Raw genomic sequence first — 17,462 nt, 5'->3', positions numbered from 1 at the left:
CGCGAGTTATTAATGACTGAAGCAAATGTATATTCCATCTGAATATGAAACAATATTTGAGACTGGAAAAATGTTAAAGCTTACAAAGAATAAAGGGTTTTGCTTTTCAAAATCGGCAATACAATATTAAAATACTATGTAATTTGATCATTTGTATGAACATAGTTTATATTTATGTACATTTTTAATATAAAGACTATAAATATTGAATTCTAAAAATAAATATTGGATAAAATTAAAAAGAAAAAAGTGGACAAAATAACTCATCGTAGATAGCTAGTTCAAAAGTAAGTAAAGGCAGATTTTGAAAATTCGCAATTAATCTAATTTTGGATCTCTCTCTCTCTGCGGCCTCCGCTACGACGCAAAAGATCCCCGGTTCCAATACTGACATGGATGTTCTTTGTGAATGTCCCCTCGTCACTTGCATCATATCATCACCCATCCTCATCTTCACGATTAGCAAAACTGGCAGAAAAGAGAAGTACAATAAACAAAATCAATCAATAGACATTTCATTGAGTTAACTAATATGTGTGTACGTACATGGTTGCATGTAACTCAATACAACAATGTATTCTCACCGGCAATTTCTGCAAGCAACGTTGCAAATGTCAGACTTCCATTCCTCCTTATTGCCTGTGGTCATATTCTGAAGTGCACTCATGATTAACCAATGTTTCAGACAGTTTTCGCTTTCGGTGAACGAGCGTCCTATCCAGCTGCTACGAATTCTCAAATGCCTTTCAGCATACTGTGATGGATCGGATAGTTCGGCCGCAACCACTTTTCCTGTGCATTATTTCTCCCTCCCCTGGGGGGAACACAATCAACCAGCAAAACTGTCGTCGTTAATAGAATAGTCGCTGCCAACCAAACTTTCGAAATTACACAACATTCCGCGGCTACAGTCTTCAATGAACGGGATCAGAAATTGATTTTAAAGATGCTAGAACGATAGGACAAGTTGTAAATGATTGATTGATTTCTTGTTTTAAGTCCACTTTATGCACAGTAATGCTAATCGGGACTGGACTTACAGTTTAAAGTGGGATCCGAACCACTTGTGCCTCCACCGGGTATCGAACCCAGGACCACTTGATTACAAGGCGACGACGCTACCACTGCACCATCGGGGAGGCTAAGTTATAAATGAATATTGTGAATATACGTTACTTTATAATGCTGTTAAGAGCGAAAATATTTTTGCTCTTATGCATTTGCAGTTTGGAATCGAGTCATAACTCCAGAACCCACCAATCATTAAGTAAGCCACTGACGTCATTTCAACTTAGCACCTATCACTAGGTTCGCTAGCACTGAGATTATTTCCGTAACATATCTGGTTGTTCTGCACTGCAGCTTGCGATCGAGTCATAACTCCAGAAGCTTCCAATCAACAAGTAAGCCGGTGACGCCATCTGAGCTAACCTATCGCTAACCTTGTTCATGCTGTACACTGTTCGTAGGCTCACTAACTAGATTTGAGTGGTCCACCGGAGATGTTCTAGCCATACATTTGCACGCTAACCTTAAAGATTAGTAACTAATTATGAACAAAGAAAACAAAAACAATTGTCATTTCAAATTACAGAAGTATCAGTTCGTTAAGTTTGATAATTTGATTTACAATTATGCTATTGTATCATAATTACGAGAACAAAAGAATTTTGGAAAAAGTTTGACTTGTTTAAATCAATCGTGTTCTATCTCAATGTCTCTAATTCTATCTCCTTCTCTCTTTCGTTATTTCTATTTCTATTATTTTACGTTGCGTTTCTGCCTCTCAGGTTAATCGCGACGATAATAATGAATTGATGGAACGGTGACTGGAAGAAAATGAGGTATCCATGAAGAATGACCAGGTTTCGAACCTGGGACCTCTTTCTCTCTCATTCTCAACCCATTCTCTCTAACACTCATCTCTAATCATTCCTTCTCTTTCATGACCATGATGACGTAGTGGTTCTGGTTTCGATTTCCAGTTGAAGAACACTACACAATGTTGCGGATCTCACTTTAAACTGAGGTCCAGTCCCGATTAGCCTATCTGTGCATAAGGTGGACTTAAACAAAAACCCACACTCAAACCTACTTTAGACTGTAGGCCCAGACCAGATTAGCCTATCTATGCATTAAAAAAATACTCAAACTCACAGAAAACTGTATGTTCAGTTCCGATTTAGTCTACCTGAGCATAAAGCGGATTTACATCGAACAAATTTTCTTTAATTTTCGCGTTTTCTCTTTCTCTCTCTCTGCCGCTTCCTCTTCTCTCTCTGATTTTCCAGCATTCTCCCTCCCTCCAGTTATTCTCTCTCAGCCTTTGGATCCCCCAGAGGCTTTCTTTGAGAACGCCGCGCAAACCTCTCCTCGAAAAGCTATCTGTTGTGTCTAGTTCATTTGTTTCTGATGACAAACTCCGGGCAATACACAGCAAACATTCCTCCAATCCCGGGCCTAAATTATAATTAGATTACATCCTCTGCTCCAATCTGGCTGCAACCACTCTTTCTAGGCCACTTTCAGCTCTCAGAGGTCGATTCCGTTACCAGAGTTACAAGCTCTGGTTGTTGGGCTTAATTCAATTGCTTCTGGCAGAGGATCGGAAACAACCGCTCCTCCTTGGTATGCTTCACCTCAAAGCAACAGAAAGACCGCCAGGGCAATTTGAGCTTCTTTCGGCTGTCTCCCTAACGAATACGGCGAAAGCCAGTGTGCAAGTGTGCGAAACCACAAAGCTGGTATTTTATATTTCTCTTTACTTTATATCGCTTATTTGCCTTCATGGACTACATACAACAAAGATGAATGATGATAACATGAAGCTGTTGAAAGAACACTCACTCATGCCATGTCTAATACTTGAACCGGGAACCTTTTTCTAGAGATATAGTGCCGAGACAGACCGAGTGGATTTGCTTTAGAGTAACTATTTGACCACACATGCACGTCATATTTTTTATTGCTTTTGCTTTCGCTTTCGCTTTCGCTGTTTTATCCTGTTTTGATCTTCCATATCTATTCCGACTCGCGTAGTAGCCTCAATCTCAAATTTCAGTGACATGGTACTTTTGCAAAATAATTCAGATTCCATTTGTTGAGTGGTGTGAAATATGGAACATGAATTTTAATCCTCAAAAATGTATTACGATAACCTTCTCCTTAAAGAAAAACCCATTAAAGTCAAAATATTTCATAGAAAAGTATTGTGTTGGACCTGGGCGTCATATTTGACGATAAATTTTCTTTTCTATCACTAAGGGTTCCATGCACATGATGGGTCTGTCCTATCGTCTTACTGGAATAAACAACCTGTCTCCTTTCAGGATTCTACAAAGCTTTCGTTTCACCTACAATTGAGGTGCGGATACAAAGGGCGAACTCAACAAACGTACATTGTGAGGGAAAGTTGTCAGGCACAACAAAACGTGGTAAGAATTGATCGGAAAGTTTCCTGCTTGATTTCCAAAGTTTATTGTTGAGTGTTCCCGTGCCTCACAACTTGAAACACATTTTCCTCTAAATGTACTGTAGACGGTAGGGTGCAAGCGACGCACGAACCTTGCCTAATGCCCACGTAAGCTCAACGTCAAACGTCCAGCGCGACAGGGAGGTCATACACCTACCTCCTATATAAGAGCAGGAGCAAATACGTGGAGCTCTCTTTTGTCTCTGTTGTCATCGAAGTGTAAGCCTAAGCTATTGGGCTGGTAATCTTAGGATACGCTGTGTTCAAGGAAGCGCCGCCGGATTAGGCAAGGTGAGTGAGTGAGTGTACCTTCCATTTTTAATCCCTCCCTCCAATCACATCAATAAACCTAATGTGGAGAGAGTATCGGTCATTGTAATTTTCAGTTTGCCTTGTCCCGGTACGATCTCTACTCTCCCGGAGGATACACGGTTAGGAGAGCTACGGGATGCGACGATCCAGTGTCGTCTTGCCCGGCGCCTCCACCATTTAGCATCTGCTCTCTCCGAGGGAACGGCGTCCGCTATAGGACAAGACGACACTGGGTTTATTGATGTGATTGGAGGTAGGGATTGAAAATGGAAGGCACACTCACTCACTCACTCACTCACCTTGCCTAATCCGGCGACGCTGAGTTGTTGAGTTCGCCCTTAGTATCTGCAACGCCTCATCTGAATACTGCTATCCGATCTACCCTTAAATTCATATAGAATAAATTCGAGTCTAAAATTATTCGTGGTCATTGTTCGTAATAGAATTGCATCAAGAAAACACCTGCAAAAGGCAACAAACTAGCATAGCTTATATTCCTGCATAAAGTAGCCAATGGAAACATCAGAAGTGATCGCCTTCTACAGGAATCACTTTCGAGTGCCGCTTCGAACCAATAGAAGCACTCAGCTCTTCGCTTGTCAGAAGCCAAGATTATGCATTCCATACGAAAATCATTCCTTGTTCCACTATCCAGCCAATACAATAATTTAGCAAGTATACATTTTTTTTTAATCAAGCAGTTTTTAGAGGGCGTTTGTGTAATACTAGCCCGCTGAACTTTTTTACTCTCTCTGATCTCGCGCGTATATTTGGTTACACCCTACTCATCTGGTGTCAAGTTGTGTATTTGGTGTCTGCCCCGTGTGCACTACGTTCCGGAGCAGTGTAATGTGTGGTCACGTGGTGCGTGATAGCTAATCTAATGATCGATGGAAGCAGACAGGCATTTGTTGAATCTTCTGAACTTATGAGACAAAGAGAGAGAGAGAGAGAGAGAGAGAGAGAGAGAGAGAGAGAGAGAGAGAGCAGAGAGGGAAGAGAGATAGAAGGAAAGAAAGAGAGTCCTTTTCTTCTTTCCAGAGAGAGAGAGAGGAAGGAAAAAGAAAGAAGGAAAGAAAATAGAAAAGAGAGAGGTCCTTTCTTTTTCCTTCTTTCTCTCTTTCCGAGAGAGAAAGAGAGAGGGGGGGAGAAAGAAATGGGAAGAGAGAAAGAGAGAGTTCTTTCTTTCCTTCTCTCCTTCTTTCTTTCGCTCTCTCTCTCTCCCTCCTTCTTTCTTTCGAGAGAGAGAGAGGAAAGAAATAAGGAGAGATGAAAAGAAAGAGAGAAAGAGACAGAGAGACAGAGAGAGAAAGAAAGAGAGAGAGAGAAAGAAAGAGAGAGAGAGAGGGAAAGAAAGGGGAAAGAGAGAAAGAGAGAGAGAGAGATACAGAGAAAGACAACACCGTTTATCGTCTACTTGGTTGAACGTCATTTCCTTGCACCATCCTGACACCGGGATACATCTGCACTATACCTTAGACGAGGCTAATGTGTAAGTCACTTTACCGCATTTAAATTTTGTTTATGTTATTATTTTCTCTTGATAAATACAATCCAATGTAAAAACGCTAATGCTGAATTTTGAATACTCTGATAAATAAATTTATATAACATTACATTGATTATTTGTGACTACGAGGACTAAAGAAATTGATGAAAGTGTAAAAGAAAATCAGCGTCGGATATCAGAATTTTAGTTTTAGAACAGTCTCTACGATAGCGCGTTGCCTTGTGATCAAGGTTTCCCTGGTTCGATTCTACGTTAGCACATTTTAGCAGTTCGAACCCCAATTTGTTGTAGGCCTTCTCGGACTAATCTGTCACAGCATGGTCACTCACGATGAACGATATATGCAACGAAGGTAAAGGAGCTCTTCATCCCATTGCATTCATTTATTTTCTCCCATCTTTCTCTGATTCTATCTATCGCGGTTAAACCAGTGGCGTTAATATATTCATGACTCTCCGAAATACGTGGCAAAAGAAGTATTGTTTTAGGTCCACTTAGGCACAAATAGGTTGATCGGTACTGGACCTACGGTTTCAAGTGTGATCCGAACTACTATGTGATTTCACCTCCACCGGGTATCGAACCCGGGACCGCTGGATTACTAGGCGACGACGTTAGAACTACTCTATCGCGGAGGCTTAGGTGGAGAAAGATTAGCAATCACAAGAAAATGTAAGAATTCTGATATTCAAATGACAGCTCTATCTAGAGGAATAATTTCAAAGAAACAGCTGGTATCTATAGGACCAATAGGTCGCGAGAAACTGTCATTTTTGAGTTTGACTTTGTTTTTAAGCCCATTTTATGCAGGCAAATCGGGACTGGACCTACAATTTAAAGTGGGATCCGAAGCACTATTTGTCTCCACCCGGTATTGAACAATCAGAAATGTAACACGGGGAACTTTAATTATCAATTATCTAGAAACTCAGAAATATTTATAATTGTATTTATTTATATCATATACAGGAATCCTCATCTCAGCGCATTCTCATTCAGCACCTTCCTTTTTTTTCTTTTTTTTCATTATTTTGAATCTTGCATCATATCTGCGACGACATTTCGTCCAATTTGTAAATAAAAAGAGAGGATGTAATTAGGTCTGTGACGTTATTTACTTTCTGGGGAATTGTATTTTGCGCTCTCGGGGTTTTCATTCATTCTATTTGGCACTCTCTCTAATTTTGTCCAGAGCGTTCCTGGACTCGAGCGAAACTCATACAGGCCAATCTCCGAGCCACCGGCAGGATTTCCAACTCGCAAAAGTAATACCTCAAGTAAACAAGAGAGAAGTTTCCCCAGCGGAAAGTTCAAAAGACCGGAAGTGGAACAAAGGCCGTCTCCGCCTCAGCGCTTTTCAAACATAACTTTTCCCGACGGCTGCTCCCTCATCTTCTTGTTTCTTAAGTTAATGAATTTTCCATTTCGGACGAATTATCCCCCACCTATCCCCCGCTTTTGCACAAAAAAATAAATTAAAAAGGGAACGGTGGACGGATGGGGGGAGAATTTCGAAACAGTCCTCTTCCTCTGACGTGGCTGTTATGCTTTGAGGTCATTTTACATGCACGGCGTGCTTTAAAAATATATATGAGAATCAAGGCTTGTCCAAAGGATACGGATTATGTTTCTTCAGTGTAGCGTAAAAAAACGTGAAACTGGACAGAAGCAAAAATTAGCACATGAATTATCATGAAAAGAGTAATCTTGAAATGTAAGAGCAACAGAATTCCGACGGCAATTCCCAGGAAACGAAAGTTCCCACAAGAATTTGAGGCAAAGGTACATTTGTAACTAATTAACTCTCTAGCCATTATAAACCCGAAGGTTTATGGCTGCAGCAACACAAGCATTTCATCTGTCCCTATCCAAGAACAATCCAATCTTTTCCATCCTTACCGATTTCCTTTAGGTCCATCTCAACTTTATCCCTCCATCTTCCTACTGGTCTCTTACCATCAGGTTTCCCAACAAGAATTCCGTGAACTCTTCTATCCTCTCCCACTCGTGCCACATGGCTTGCCCACTTAAGTCCTCTTCATTTAATTATTCTAATAATATCTGTACATGAATACAAATTATTCAGTTCGAAAAGGTATATCTGTGAAAGTAACAAATGCTAAAACTTGTGCGAAATGAAAAAAGCGAAATGCAACAACAATGAAATAACCAAGTTCTGAAAAACATGAAGAATCGCAAAAAGTTATATCAAAATGAGGGAAAATGATAAGAAATAGCATTCTGAACAGAACAAAAGCGAAAAGCTTATGCATAAAAGGAACAGTCGCTAAGGAGTAACAATTAATGGAAACATCTACGTGTATTTAGAAATATCAACGAATAGAAAAAACAATTAAAATGAAGCAAGACAAAGCATAGAATTTGCTTACTTGACATTTTTAATGGAGCTATTCTATCGCAGAACGTGCAGCTCCCACAATAGAAAATATTTTCCTGTAACTTACCCTGAAATACTGTTTATAATTCCTTGCAACTGATTTGGTGCAAATAGCACCAGCAAAATACCAAATATACCAGAAGAGTTTATCTTAAAATCTTACTCTGCAACTGTTAGTTGTAGGCAGCAGAATATAAACTAGAAAGGAGCACATTTGACTGAAACGACATTGACTACTCACCTACAACTGATACTGATTACAATTCCTGGCAACTGATTTGGTGCATATATCATCAACACAATGCAAATGTTTGCCATAAAATTTATTGATAATCATTCTGCAACTGATATAGTTGTAGGCAGCAGAATATAAACTAAAAAGAAACATATTTTCTCTGAAATGATATCGTCTACTCACCTGCAACTGGTTGAAGTTTATTCCATAGAATGTGAAATCTTCATCGTACACCGGATTCCGAGTCTTTCGCAAGACTCTTGTCTTCACTTTGTGTTGCTTGTCTGGAAGTAGCTGCAACTTCACGTAGGGGTCGCTGCTTCCAATGTTGGGGTCCTTAGCAGGCAGGTCCTTGCACTTCACTACAGTGACCACCAGAGCGTTTTTGTCAGATTTGTATCTAAAGGAACAGAACGAAAGGAAGACTGTAGCCATGTGAAGCACAAACCAAGAAAGCAGTAATGTCTTGTATTTGGTTTCAACCTTTGGAATCGGAGACTAGAGGCAATTCAAATAACAAATTGACAGACTATGTCAGGAAATACTTGTTCTATAAAATAAAACATTGCGTTAATATATTACAACAGTTTAATTCTGAAATATACAAGGTCTGCAAAACTTTACCTTGCAGTTTCAAATCATTTGTTTGAAATCTCCCACGATTGGATCTATGCGTACTAATTTTTTTAGGAGCTTAGGAAACTAAACGTAGGAGCTTAGGGTATCATTTGGGCTGCATTTTGGTAAAGAAACATTTGATAACTACCACATCGTTTCAAGGGCCCAATCAAGACAAGTCACCAGTTTTGTGGCTACGATATTTGCCGTAAATATGTTTTCAAGTGAAGCTCATCTTGATATATTTGATGACTGATTTGCATTCTCTTTCGCGTGTTAACTGCAGCTAACGCTATACCATTGATAACTTGAGCATGCTTTATTGATTTCCAATTACACATATAGTTCATTTCAATCACCTTCACAATTAAATAAGACTTGTTACCAGTTATAAAGTATGCAGACATATCACGAATATATTCTGTAGTTGACTAGTCAAGAAAAGAAGTCAAACTTTCATCCAAATAAATTCGTACCGGAAAGAAACATTCTTGTGCCTACATATGTGTTTTATCGGGTGTTCCATTTACAACGCAACCCGAAGTTGGGGATAGTACAACTTTTGAACCGGAAGTGGTACACATACAGAGGCGTCTCGTGAACGCATGCGGTGCATGCTGCGCATGCGTCAATTGTGGGAAAAAGGACAGCTTGCTCTGCGACGACATTCATGACCATTTCTACATTCTAATTTCTTCATATAGGCGAAGTATTTATTTTACACGAGAGCGCTGAACTAAGCTTATATTACATTTCTTGGATCTAAAGTGACGCATGCGTAATTGTGGGAAAAGAATTATTACTTTCTTTTGGACCACTGTTATTTTTTAAAAGAGATTTACCTACGTTTCGGAGGCTGAATCTGCCTCCGTCTTCAGGGTAGCGTGTAGTCGTTAGGTCACATAAATGGTTGCCTAGGAGGATCATTCTTGGTGGCATAGGCTCCACCGCGTCTGTCGGTCACAAGGAGCTCTATATACAAATAATTGCCAGGTAAGATTATGAGTGACCCAGGCTCCACTTTTTCAGATGACCACGTCGAGGTCACGATCACGATCAGTCTCCGAAACGTAGGTAAATCTCTTTTAAAAAATAACAGTGGTTAAAAGTCCAAAAAATTAGAATGAATAAATCACCACTGATTAGCTACAAAGAAAAATATTCTTATGCTTTCATTCAGTAAACTTAATCGTCTAACAAGACTTTATTGTGCATTTGAGGTCTTTAATGTTAGAGTAATTATTATTTAGAAGTTTATTAATTTGTTTTAAATCCAACTTATGATCATGTACACTAATCGAGACTGGACCAACAGTTTAAAGTGTGTTGAAGCGAAGAAAGGAATAAAAAAAAGCACTCAGAATGTGAAAAATTGCATTGGTTAGGTTAAAAAGCATAATGGCACCTTGAACTATATTCCGCAATACACAATTGGTAAGTTCGTACCATGCGAAACACAAAATATCCGATTTTAATGTGTCTCCGATCTATGAAACTGGTACCCAAGTCTTTTAATATGTACTTCATAGTTCTATGAAATCAGTTGATTATGAATATTTGAATCCAATCGCATGTCTAGTACCTTACATTTGATGGTGTGAATGTAACGCACGTAACGCTGAAATTCCCTTAACCTGCATCAGTGATCGAACCCAAGACGCTTTGATTATTAAGTCAGTATACTGTCTGGGGAGGTTGATAATAGTTTATTATATCATTAGGTTTGTACATGAATTGATTTGAATGCAATGTTTCTTCAAAATGGTACTCCATTCTTTCTTCACAAAGTATTCTGATTCTTTGGACACCCAGAAGTATATATTCTAATTCCATTATGTGAGGAGAAGACATAAAAGAATAAGTAAATAATGAGATTGAGAATAATAATGAGAATATTAGGAACACCAAATAAATCTTCCACTGTACAGCATGAGAAATACACAATGCAAATTACTAATAAATTACACTGGAATAAAGATGTAATCCTTTACGTTTCGTCATGCATCATAGCTATATTGAATACAGAGAGAATTCGCTTGGAATAGAATTTCAGAACACTGAGTCTCGGAGTAAAAAAGAAAAAAATATATCTACGTCTCTTTTTCACCTGAAACTTTCGACATAAAATTGATTGCCTCTCCCTTTGTTTCGCAAATTGTAGGAAATTTATTGTGTATGGCTCTGGGCTCCACTAAGCCTCATGTCAAATGAATCGTAAAGGTATTTCCGACTGGGAGAGCCTGTCGCTGTGATGATCACAAATTTTTCCTTCCATTGCCAAGGGAGATAATACACGGAGAGTGATGCCGCTTGAATTTTTAGAAATTTAATCAAACAGAATAAAAGTTTTGCACAAAGAGAAAGTAATAAACTCTCTCTCTCTCTTTCTAAAAATAAGTTATTTTTCGTCGAAAAACGGAATTTTAATACAGTCAAACAGTAATTAGTCTGTACCATCGTGGCAAAGTAGTTAGCGTATTCAGAGTTGCTACGAATTTTTGATTATGAAATTCTCTGACATTTCCCGGTTTTCCAGTACAAAAATGATTTTTTCCCAGATATGTTTATCATCATGATTATTGCCTTTGAATCTTGTGTTTTTCAATTAAATATATAATCCGTTAATTATTATGAATATTCACTTTCACAACTTTTTCTTAGCAAATTTCATTCTACACACACACAAGAACACGTAAACATTCGAAGAGCAAAATGTAAAATTACAATCGGCATCAAATGTATTGGGTGCTACAATCATGTGCATCTAGCATTCAGGCTAGAGTAACAGAAGTACATTATTTCACCATAACAGATCTCCACAATTTGAAAACAACTGAAAAAGTTCATAAACCATATACAATTTTTCATTTTCTGGCGGATTTATAGCGTTGTAGAAAATGCTGCTTTTTTTGCTTACATTTACGTATAAGTACACAGCATGTAGAGAATTTTTTGTTGAATGTAGGAATTCTATAGGAAATGCCAACAAGACCAAGATCTATAAAATAATAGACGATAACCTCATCTTCAACAACCTTTCCAATAATTATGTCAATGTACTTTAGTTATCAATCAGATATCTGGACTGCAAGTTTTACTTTGATATTCTTTCTAATATCTAGTATTATAAAAGTGAAAATTTATTACAGAAATTCGAAGGAACCATAATTTTCCACAAGACTGAGAATTGTAAGAACGATAAAAAGAAGTTTCTAAACTGAATCTTTTCTGGGAGTGGAATCACGGAAGTGGAGGTGAACTGCTTGTTAATTTTGCAACTTTTTTCTTACAGACTCCTGAATGGAAGTAACTTCCAGACTATCTGCATAATTCCCTGATATTTCCCTATTTTCCAGATTTTCCAGACGAGTAGCAACCTGGTATTGCGCTACAAGGTCAAGTCTCCTAAGCTGCTTCAATTCACGATTCATCCTCCTCGTGACGATTAATCTACGGAGCTTGAAAAGAGACGCAAAAGAACCAAAATTAGGTACACTAATTCTATTCAGTTTTAAAACAACTTCAAGGTAATGCCAAATTATTATTTTTTGTTTCTTCGATTTTTTGTTGCTTTAATATCGCTTTCTATAACTTTCTCCGTTAACCGAGACGATGAGAATGAATTACTCAAAGGAACATAAATTCCACAGTCGCGGTTCGTATCCACGTTTCGTAGTGTGCTACACTAACAACTACGGCAGGAAGGCTGGTTCATCAAAAATCACACTTTTATGTCAGAGAAATATGTGAAACCTGTAAAATTTCATCTCTCGTAGTTCCCCAGATGGCAACAAGGGCAATCGAGATACTATGTTATGAAGGGGGCGGACTTTTAGGAGATGATTTTTTCATTATTATTTGCTTTATTTTACTTCGCTTTTTGTGCCACTTTTGGCTAATATGCGAAGATGGGGATGAGTGATGACATGATGAAAGTGATGAATGGACACTCACAAACACCCATGCCCAGGCCGGGATTCGAACCCGGGACGCCTGGAGTCGTAGTGCGATGTGCTAACCACTTCGCCACGGGGGCCGGCTGTAGTCCTTGTTGATAACCATCCGATGTCATAATATTAGAAAGTAAAGGGTGACAAGCATTTGTACAAAATCACTGGTGTACACTGGGGCTACGGCCCCTCCCGAAATTTTGCTAAAATTAAACAAACAAATGCAGTAAAGAAAGCAGAGAAACCAAAGTGATAAGTGCAAATGTCCTTTAAAAATGACCAGGATTACCATTTTTATCTTTAAAAAAGTGGCCGCGGTGGCTAAGTCGGTAACGCGTCTGACTACCATGCTCAAGGTCCCGGGTTCGATCCTAGGCCGGTTCAAATCCGGGAACTTTTCTAACGATGGAAGCGGCCCCGGCGCCCACCCAGCGTCGAATAACATGGGTACCTGGGGGAAACCCTGGGGGGTAAAGGCGGTCAGGGGCGTGATGCTGATCACATCACCCCCACTCACTACCGGGATCAAGAAAGTGTGGGGCGTTACCCCCACACCCCCTATACGCCTTCATGGCGTGGTGCTATGCACAGGGGAGCACTTTACCTTTTTTTTTAAAACGATTTAAAAAAAATGATAATTAAGAAATATTTTATTGTGTATCCCACATCCGCTAGAACATATCTAAGAAATGCACACCTTTACAATTGAATGTCACACGAACAATAAAAGGTGCCACAGAAACAGCAAAACAATCAGCCAAGGTGCTTTCTCTTATAGAATTTTACTTCAACAGGAAGTTCCACGGTGCAGAAAACTCTTCCATCTGTTCATGAAACGTGTCACTACTATTTTCTAGAAGCCAAAAACATTTTTTGTCCAATTTAATGTGTCTGTCGGCAAAACTGTTGGGTACAACGTAGATCGTGCGACTAATTTAATTCCAGCCAGATTCAATTCTAGAGTGCACATAATGGTCCATAGTTTCGTCCGTTCGTTCTGTCTTCATTTCAACTCTAAGATGTGTGTTTTTAAAACCTTTTTTGCTTCATTCAGGAGTTCATCAATGATCAAATACCCTTCACAAATCCGCACATGTGGGATGTACGCATAGAGAATAGCATATGTTATTCCGGTAGACGAATAGTTAGTTAATAGTCTGTGTTTGCATCAAATTTTAACTTCCTAGATCTCTTGGTTTATTCCACTTCGCGTTTCTACCGCTTTTGTATAATTGCAAAGATGAGGATGAATCGCGATAAGATGATGAAGGAAGAAGCATAAACATACATAGACAGAACACAACACAAAGTCCACACAGTCCAGACGCCAGAGCCTGGCTAGTCTACAAAATGCAGTACATACTGTGCTACGTGGAAGAGAGGTTGACGTTTGCGTGCTTAAGGAAAATTTTCCCATGACCTTCCTCTTGGTTCATGAAATATTGACGTATATTTGCATAAAGACATCTATACCAGCTTTTCCTAGCAACAACGCCCTGAAATAAGTGGCTGACGTCATGGCTTTTCGATTCCTGCCGTAGACACGGCAACAAACTTTGGCTCAGGTTCTCATTTAACACACCCGGCCGCAAAACCGCAGGCGTAGAGACCGCAGCAGCAAAACATGTCCGGCGACCGCATTGAGAGCGACCAGCGACTCGAAGAGCACACGCGTGCATTCAGATAAATAATCGATCACGTAATAAATAACAAGGCATACGCCCAGTCAGCGAGTGAAAGCATCTACAATTCAGAGCAACGACAATCAATTCGCACAACCAATAATGTTTTGGTCATTGTCAGTCATTTCTAGTTGTTTTCTCTGCAAACAAACAGAAGACTATCGTAGCGTTTTTCAAGTGGAAATTACAATAAGAGAAACGAAAGAAATAGAATATAGAAACTAGGATCTTTTCCTTTGAAATAAAGAAATATGGAGATTAAGGAAATTATAGGTTATTATCAGAGCTTAGGAGTTGAAGAAAAGTAATCTCTCTCTTTTTTTAGCTCCTAAAAACGATACTATACATCATAGTATTCCGTTTCATTGTCAGAACTAGAAAATATTTTTATTTTGTAGGCGTGGTGGTCTAATCGGTTGCCACGTGAGAGACCTGGGTTCAATTAAGCGGCTCTGGGGCTCACTCAGCCTCAAATCAATGGGTACCTCGGAGCAATCCTGGGGGGTAAAGGTAGCCGGAGCGTGAGTTGATCACATCAGTTCCAAAATTACCGAGATCGAGAATGTGTGGGGCTCAACCCCCAGATCCCGTAAATGTGCCTTCATGTCACGGTGCTATATGCACGGGGGAAACTTACAGGTTAGACTTGTTTTGTGATTTTATTTATCTTTCAGGTTTCTATGGCATTTTTATACTTTTTTTTTCCTAGTTCGAGGTAATTTCGTGGATTTTCTCTGTATTTTCTTCCCCCAAAATTCTGCAATGGAAGTTCAATATTTTGCTTTAGTGCAAGGAGAAGTACCAAGCGACTTCTTGGTACCTAACGTTCAGGTTTTATTCTGACGGAGAGATGGCACGAGTTTTGAATTAACCGACGAATCGACAGAAGATTTTGTAATCTGCACTCAATACCCAAAATTAATAACGACTAATAGAAATGTATTAGAATTTCTTTAAAAATAATAAACATGTCCAAGTAACTTACGAGTAAATAATATTAGCTATAACAACAGCCTTATTCACTCCCGAGATACACAGGCATATGTATTTATCTCACTGTAATGAGCAGATACACCGTGGATCTGGATTGTTCTAATATTAAAATTAAATTATTGTTCTATCGTACCTCAAAAAACTAGCATAATCATGTGCATCAATCTCAACATCCGTGCGTGAATGTCCTGCTCATAAATGTTTAGTATGTGTGTTTTAATGTGTGTGTGTGTGCGTGTGCGTGAATGTGTTTTTTTCTCTTTCTTTTTTACGTGTTGTCTTGATTTTTTAAAATCTCGTCTTTGTTCTTTCCTTGTAACCATTTTATTTTTTTATTTTATTTTTTTATTTTATTGTATTTTCTTCTCTTTTTTATGATTTTGTTTATGTACACTATGTAAATGTCAAACGGGGTTAGGTGGGAGAACAGCCACAGGCTGAACCTCGCCCTTTTAATAAAGAAAATTTGAATTGAATTGAATTGAATACAGCCCACATATATATGAAATATATATAATATTCTACTGAATCGTGTTGTTTTCCATTTTTGCACTTAGCTTTTTCACCTGAAATTTTTGTGTTTTTAAAAAAGGGACGATATTCGGATCCTTTCCCTTATTTTTCAGGAACTTTGAATTATTTTTGGTTGTTTGGAACCTACTTTAGGATTTTTTAGCCTAATTTAATATTTTTAGAACCTATTTTAGGATTTTAGAACTTATTTTAGGATTTTAGAACCTATTTTAGAATTATTAGGACCTACTTTAGGATTTTTAGAGCCTATTTTAGAAACCTAAAAGTACATTTTATAAAAACCTAAAAATCCGAGTCTATTAATGACTATAACAGCTTCTAACTGCTCGTGCTATAATCTGGTACATGACGTAACAGAGAAGGTTTAGAGCTTCTGCGCATGTGCAGGATGTTACGGCGCAAGTCACTGCGCATATTTCCACAGTTTGCAGAGTCAACGGCCAGCTACAAAGTCAAATCCATTGCATACTCTACCAGTCTAAGAAAAAGTAGAGAAAAACTCAACTTACCTCAGTTTAAAGAAGAGCTGTCCAAGTTTACTGGCACCTTCGCCATTATTTTTCTCATTGCTGTCCAGCTCTTCCTTGGAGGGCGTTGTGGGTTTGTCCTTTTCGTTCTCGGTGTAATACGTTACACTCATCTCCTTGCATTCCGTCTGGGGACTTGTTTGAGGAGACGGGCACGGACTGGGAGTATCTTTCGTCAGTGGCGTCTTCTCTGGGTCCTTCCCGCTCCCGTCCGGGGTCTTGTTCCCGGGCCCCGGGGGGCTCTTGTTTCCTGTGGGGCTCGGGCTTTTCTTGAGGTAGTGGCTTCCGGTGCCTGGGTTCTTGACAGCCGTCGGTCGTCGCAGAGCCAGGGGCTTCTCTGGGCCTCGCTTCCCGCCTGCCACTTTATGTACGTATGCATTCCTGCGACGGTAGCAAAAACAGGTGACTGCTGCAACTGTTACTAGGAATAGTGTTGCTCCGAGGCAGATTCCAACGAGCGCTGGGGTGGTGACTGAAAGAGACAGAGAGGACATTGTGTTAGATTCATTATTTCTGCATTGCCAAGTGCGTTTTCATTAACTTAGCTCAAGATTCTATCAGTAACACTCGAATACAAGTATGACACATGATAACAGAAATTACAGGGTGCTTATAAAGTCGTGTCTAAAGATCCTTTGGATCGTATGAGACCCTCAGCATGTAACTCGACCTATTTCAAACAATGCGTCCAGTGATTGGCGTGGTAAAGAAGAAAAACACTGAAGACGAGAATTTGAACATTTTGAAGAAGAAAAACTTTCTGTTTGCTGTTCGAAAGATCAAGAGTGGTCTGAACACAAGAAATATTGTTGATGATTAAGACCAAGATTTAGATAGATTTGTTGCTTCACGAAATATATCACTCTACCGAAATATCGAGAACACTAAAAATATCGAAATTACAGTTTTAGATGAGGGCATGTACTATGTTCAAATAACAGAATCTGGCCCTCCCCAATGGCGAAGTGGTAACATTCTCGCTTGAAATTAACGGATAGGCACTTTCTTCCCCCCCCCCCAAATGCACATAGGAGGACACATTTATATTTACATATGTAAAGTATTAACCTTGACCCCCCCCAATTTATCTTAAGTTGGGTTCGATTCTCTGGGGGAGGCACATATTGGTTCGGATTCATCTTCAAACTGAAGATCCAGTCCAGATTAGACTCTCTGAGCATAAACTGGACTTAAAAACAAGTTCAAACTTAAATACCAGACTCAGTTTTGG

The 17,462-nt window shown here is 39.1% G+C and overlaps 1 protein-coding gene across 2 annotated transcripts in view; it reads right to left on the bottom strand.

Moving 5' to 3' along the window:
• Positions 1-17,462, bottom strand: part of Syt4 (Synaptotagmin 4) — a 350,489-nt gene that overhangs the window by 31,795 nt on the left and 301,232 nt on the right. For both annotated transcript variants that reach the window (XM_083140973.1, XM_083140974.1), the window contains exons 2-3: positions 16,214-16,703; positions 8,111-8,327 (exon numbers count right to left, since the gene is read on the bottom strand). In XM_083140973.1, the coding sequence (XP_082997099.1) occupies positions 8,111-8,327; positions 16,214-16,703 (707 nt within the window). The remainder of the gene's footprint in view (positions 1-8,110; positions 8,328-16,213; positions 16,704-17,462) is intronic.

This window comes from Lepisma saccharinum, chromosome 19 (genome assembly GCF_977018435.1).
Source record: "Lepisma saccharinum chromosome 19, izLepSacc3.1, whole genome shotgun sequence".
Lineage (NCBI taxonomy): Eukaryota > Metazoa > Arthropoda > Insecta > Zygentoma > Lepismatidae > Lepisma > Lepisma saccharinum.
This window is presented reverse-complemented; position numbering and strand designations above follow the sequence as displayed.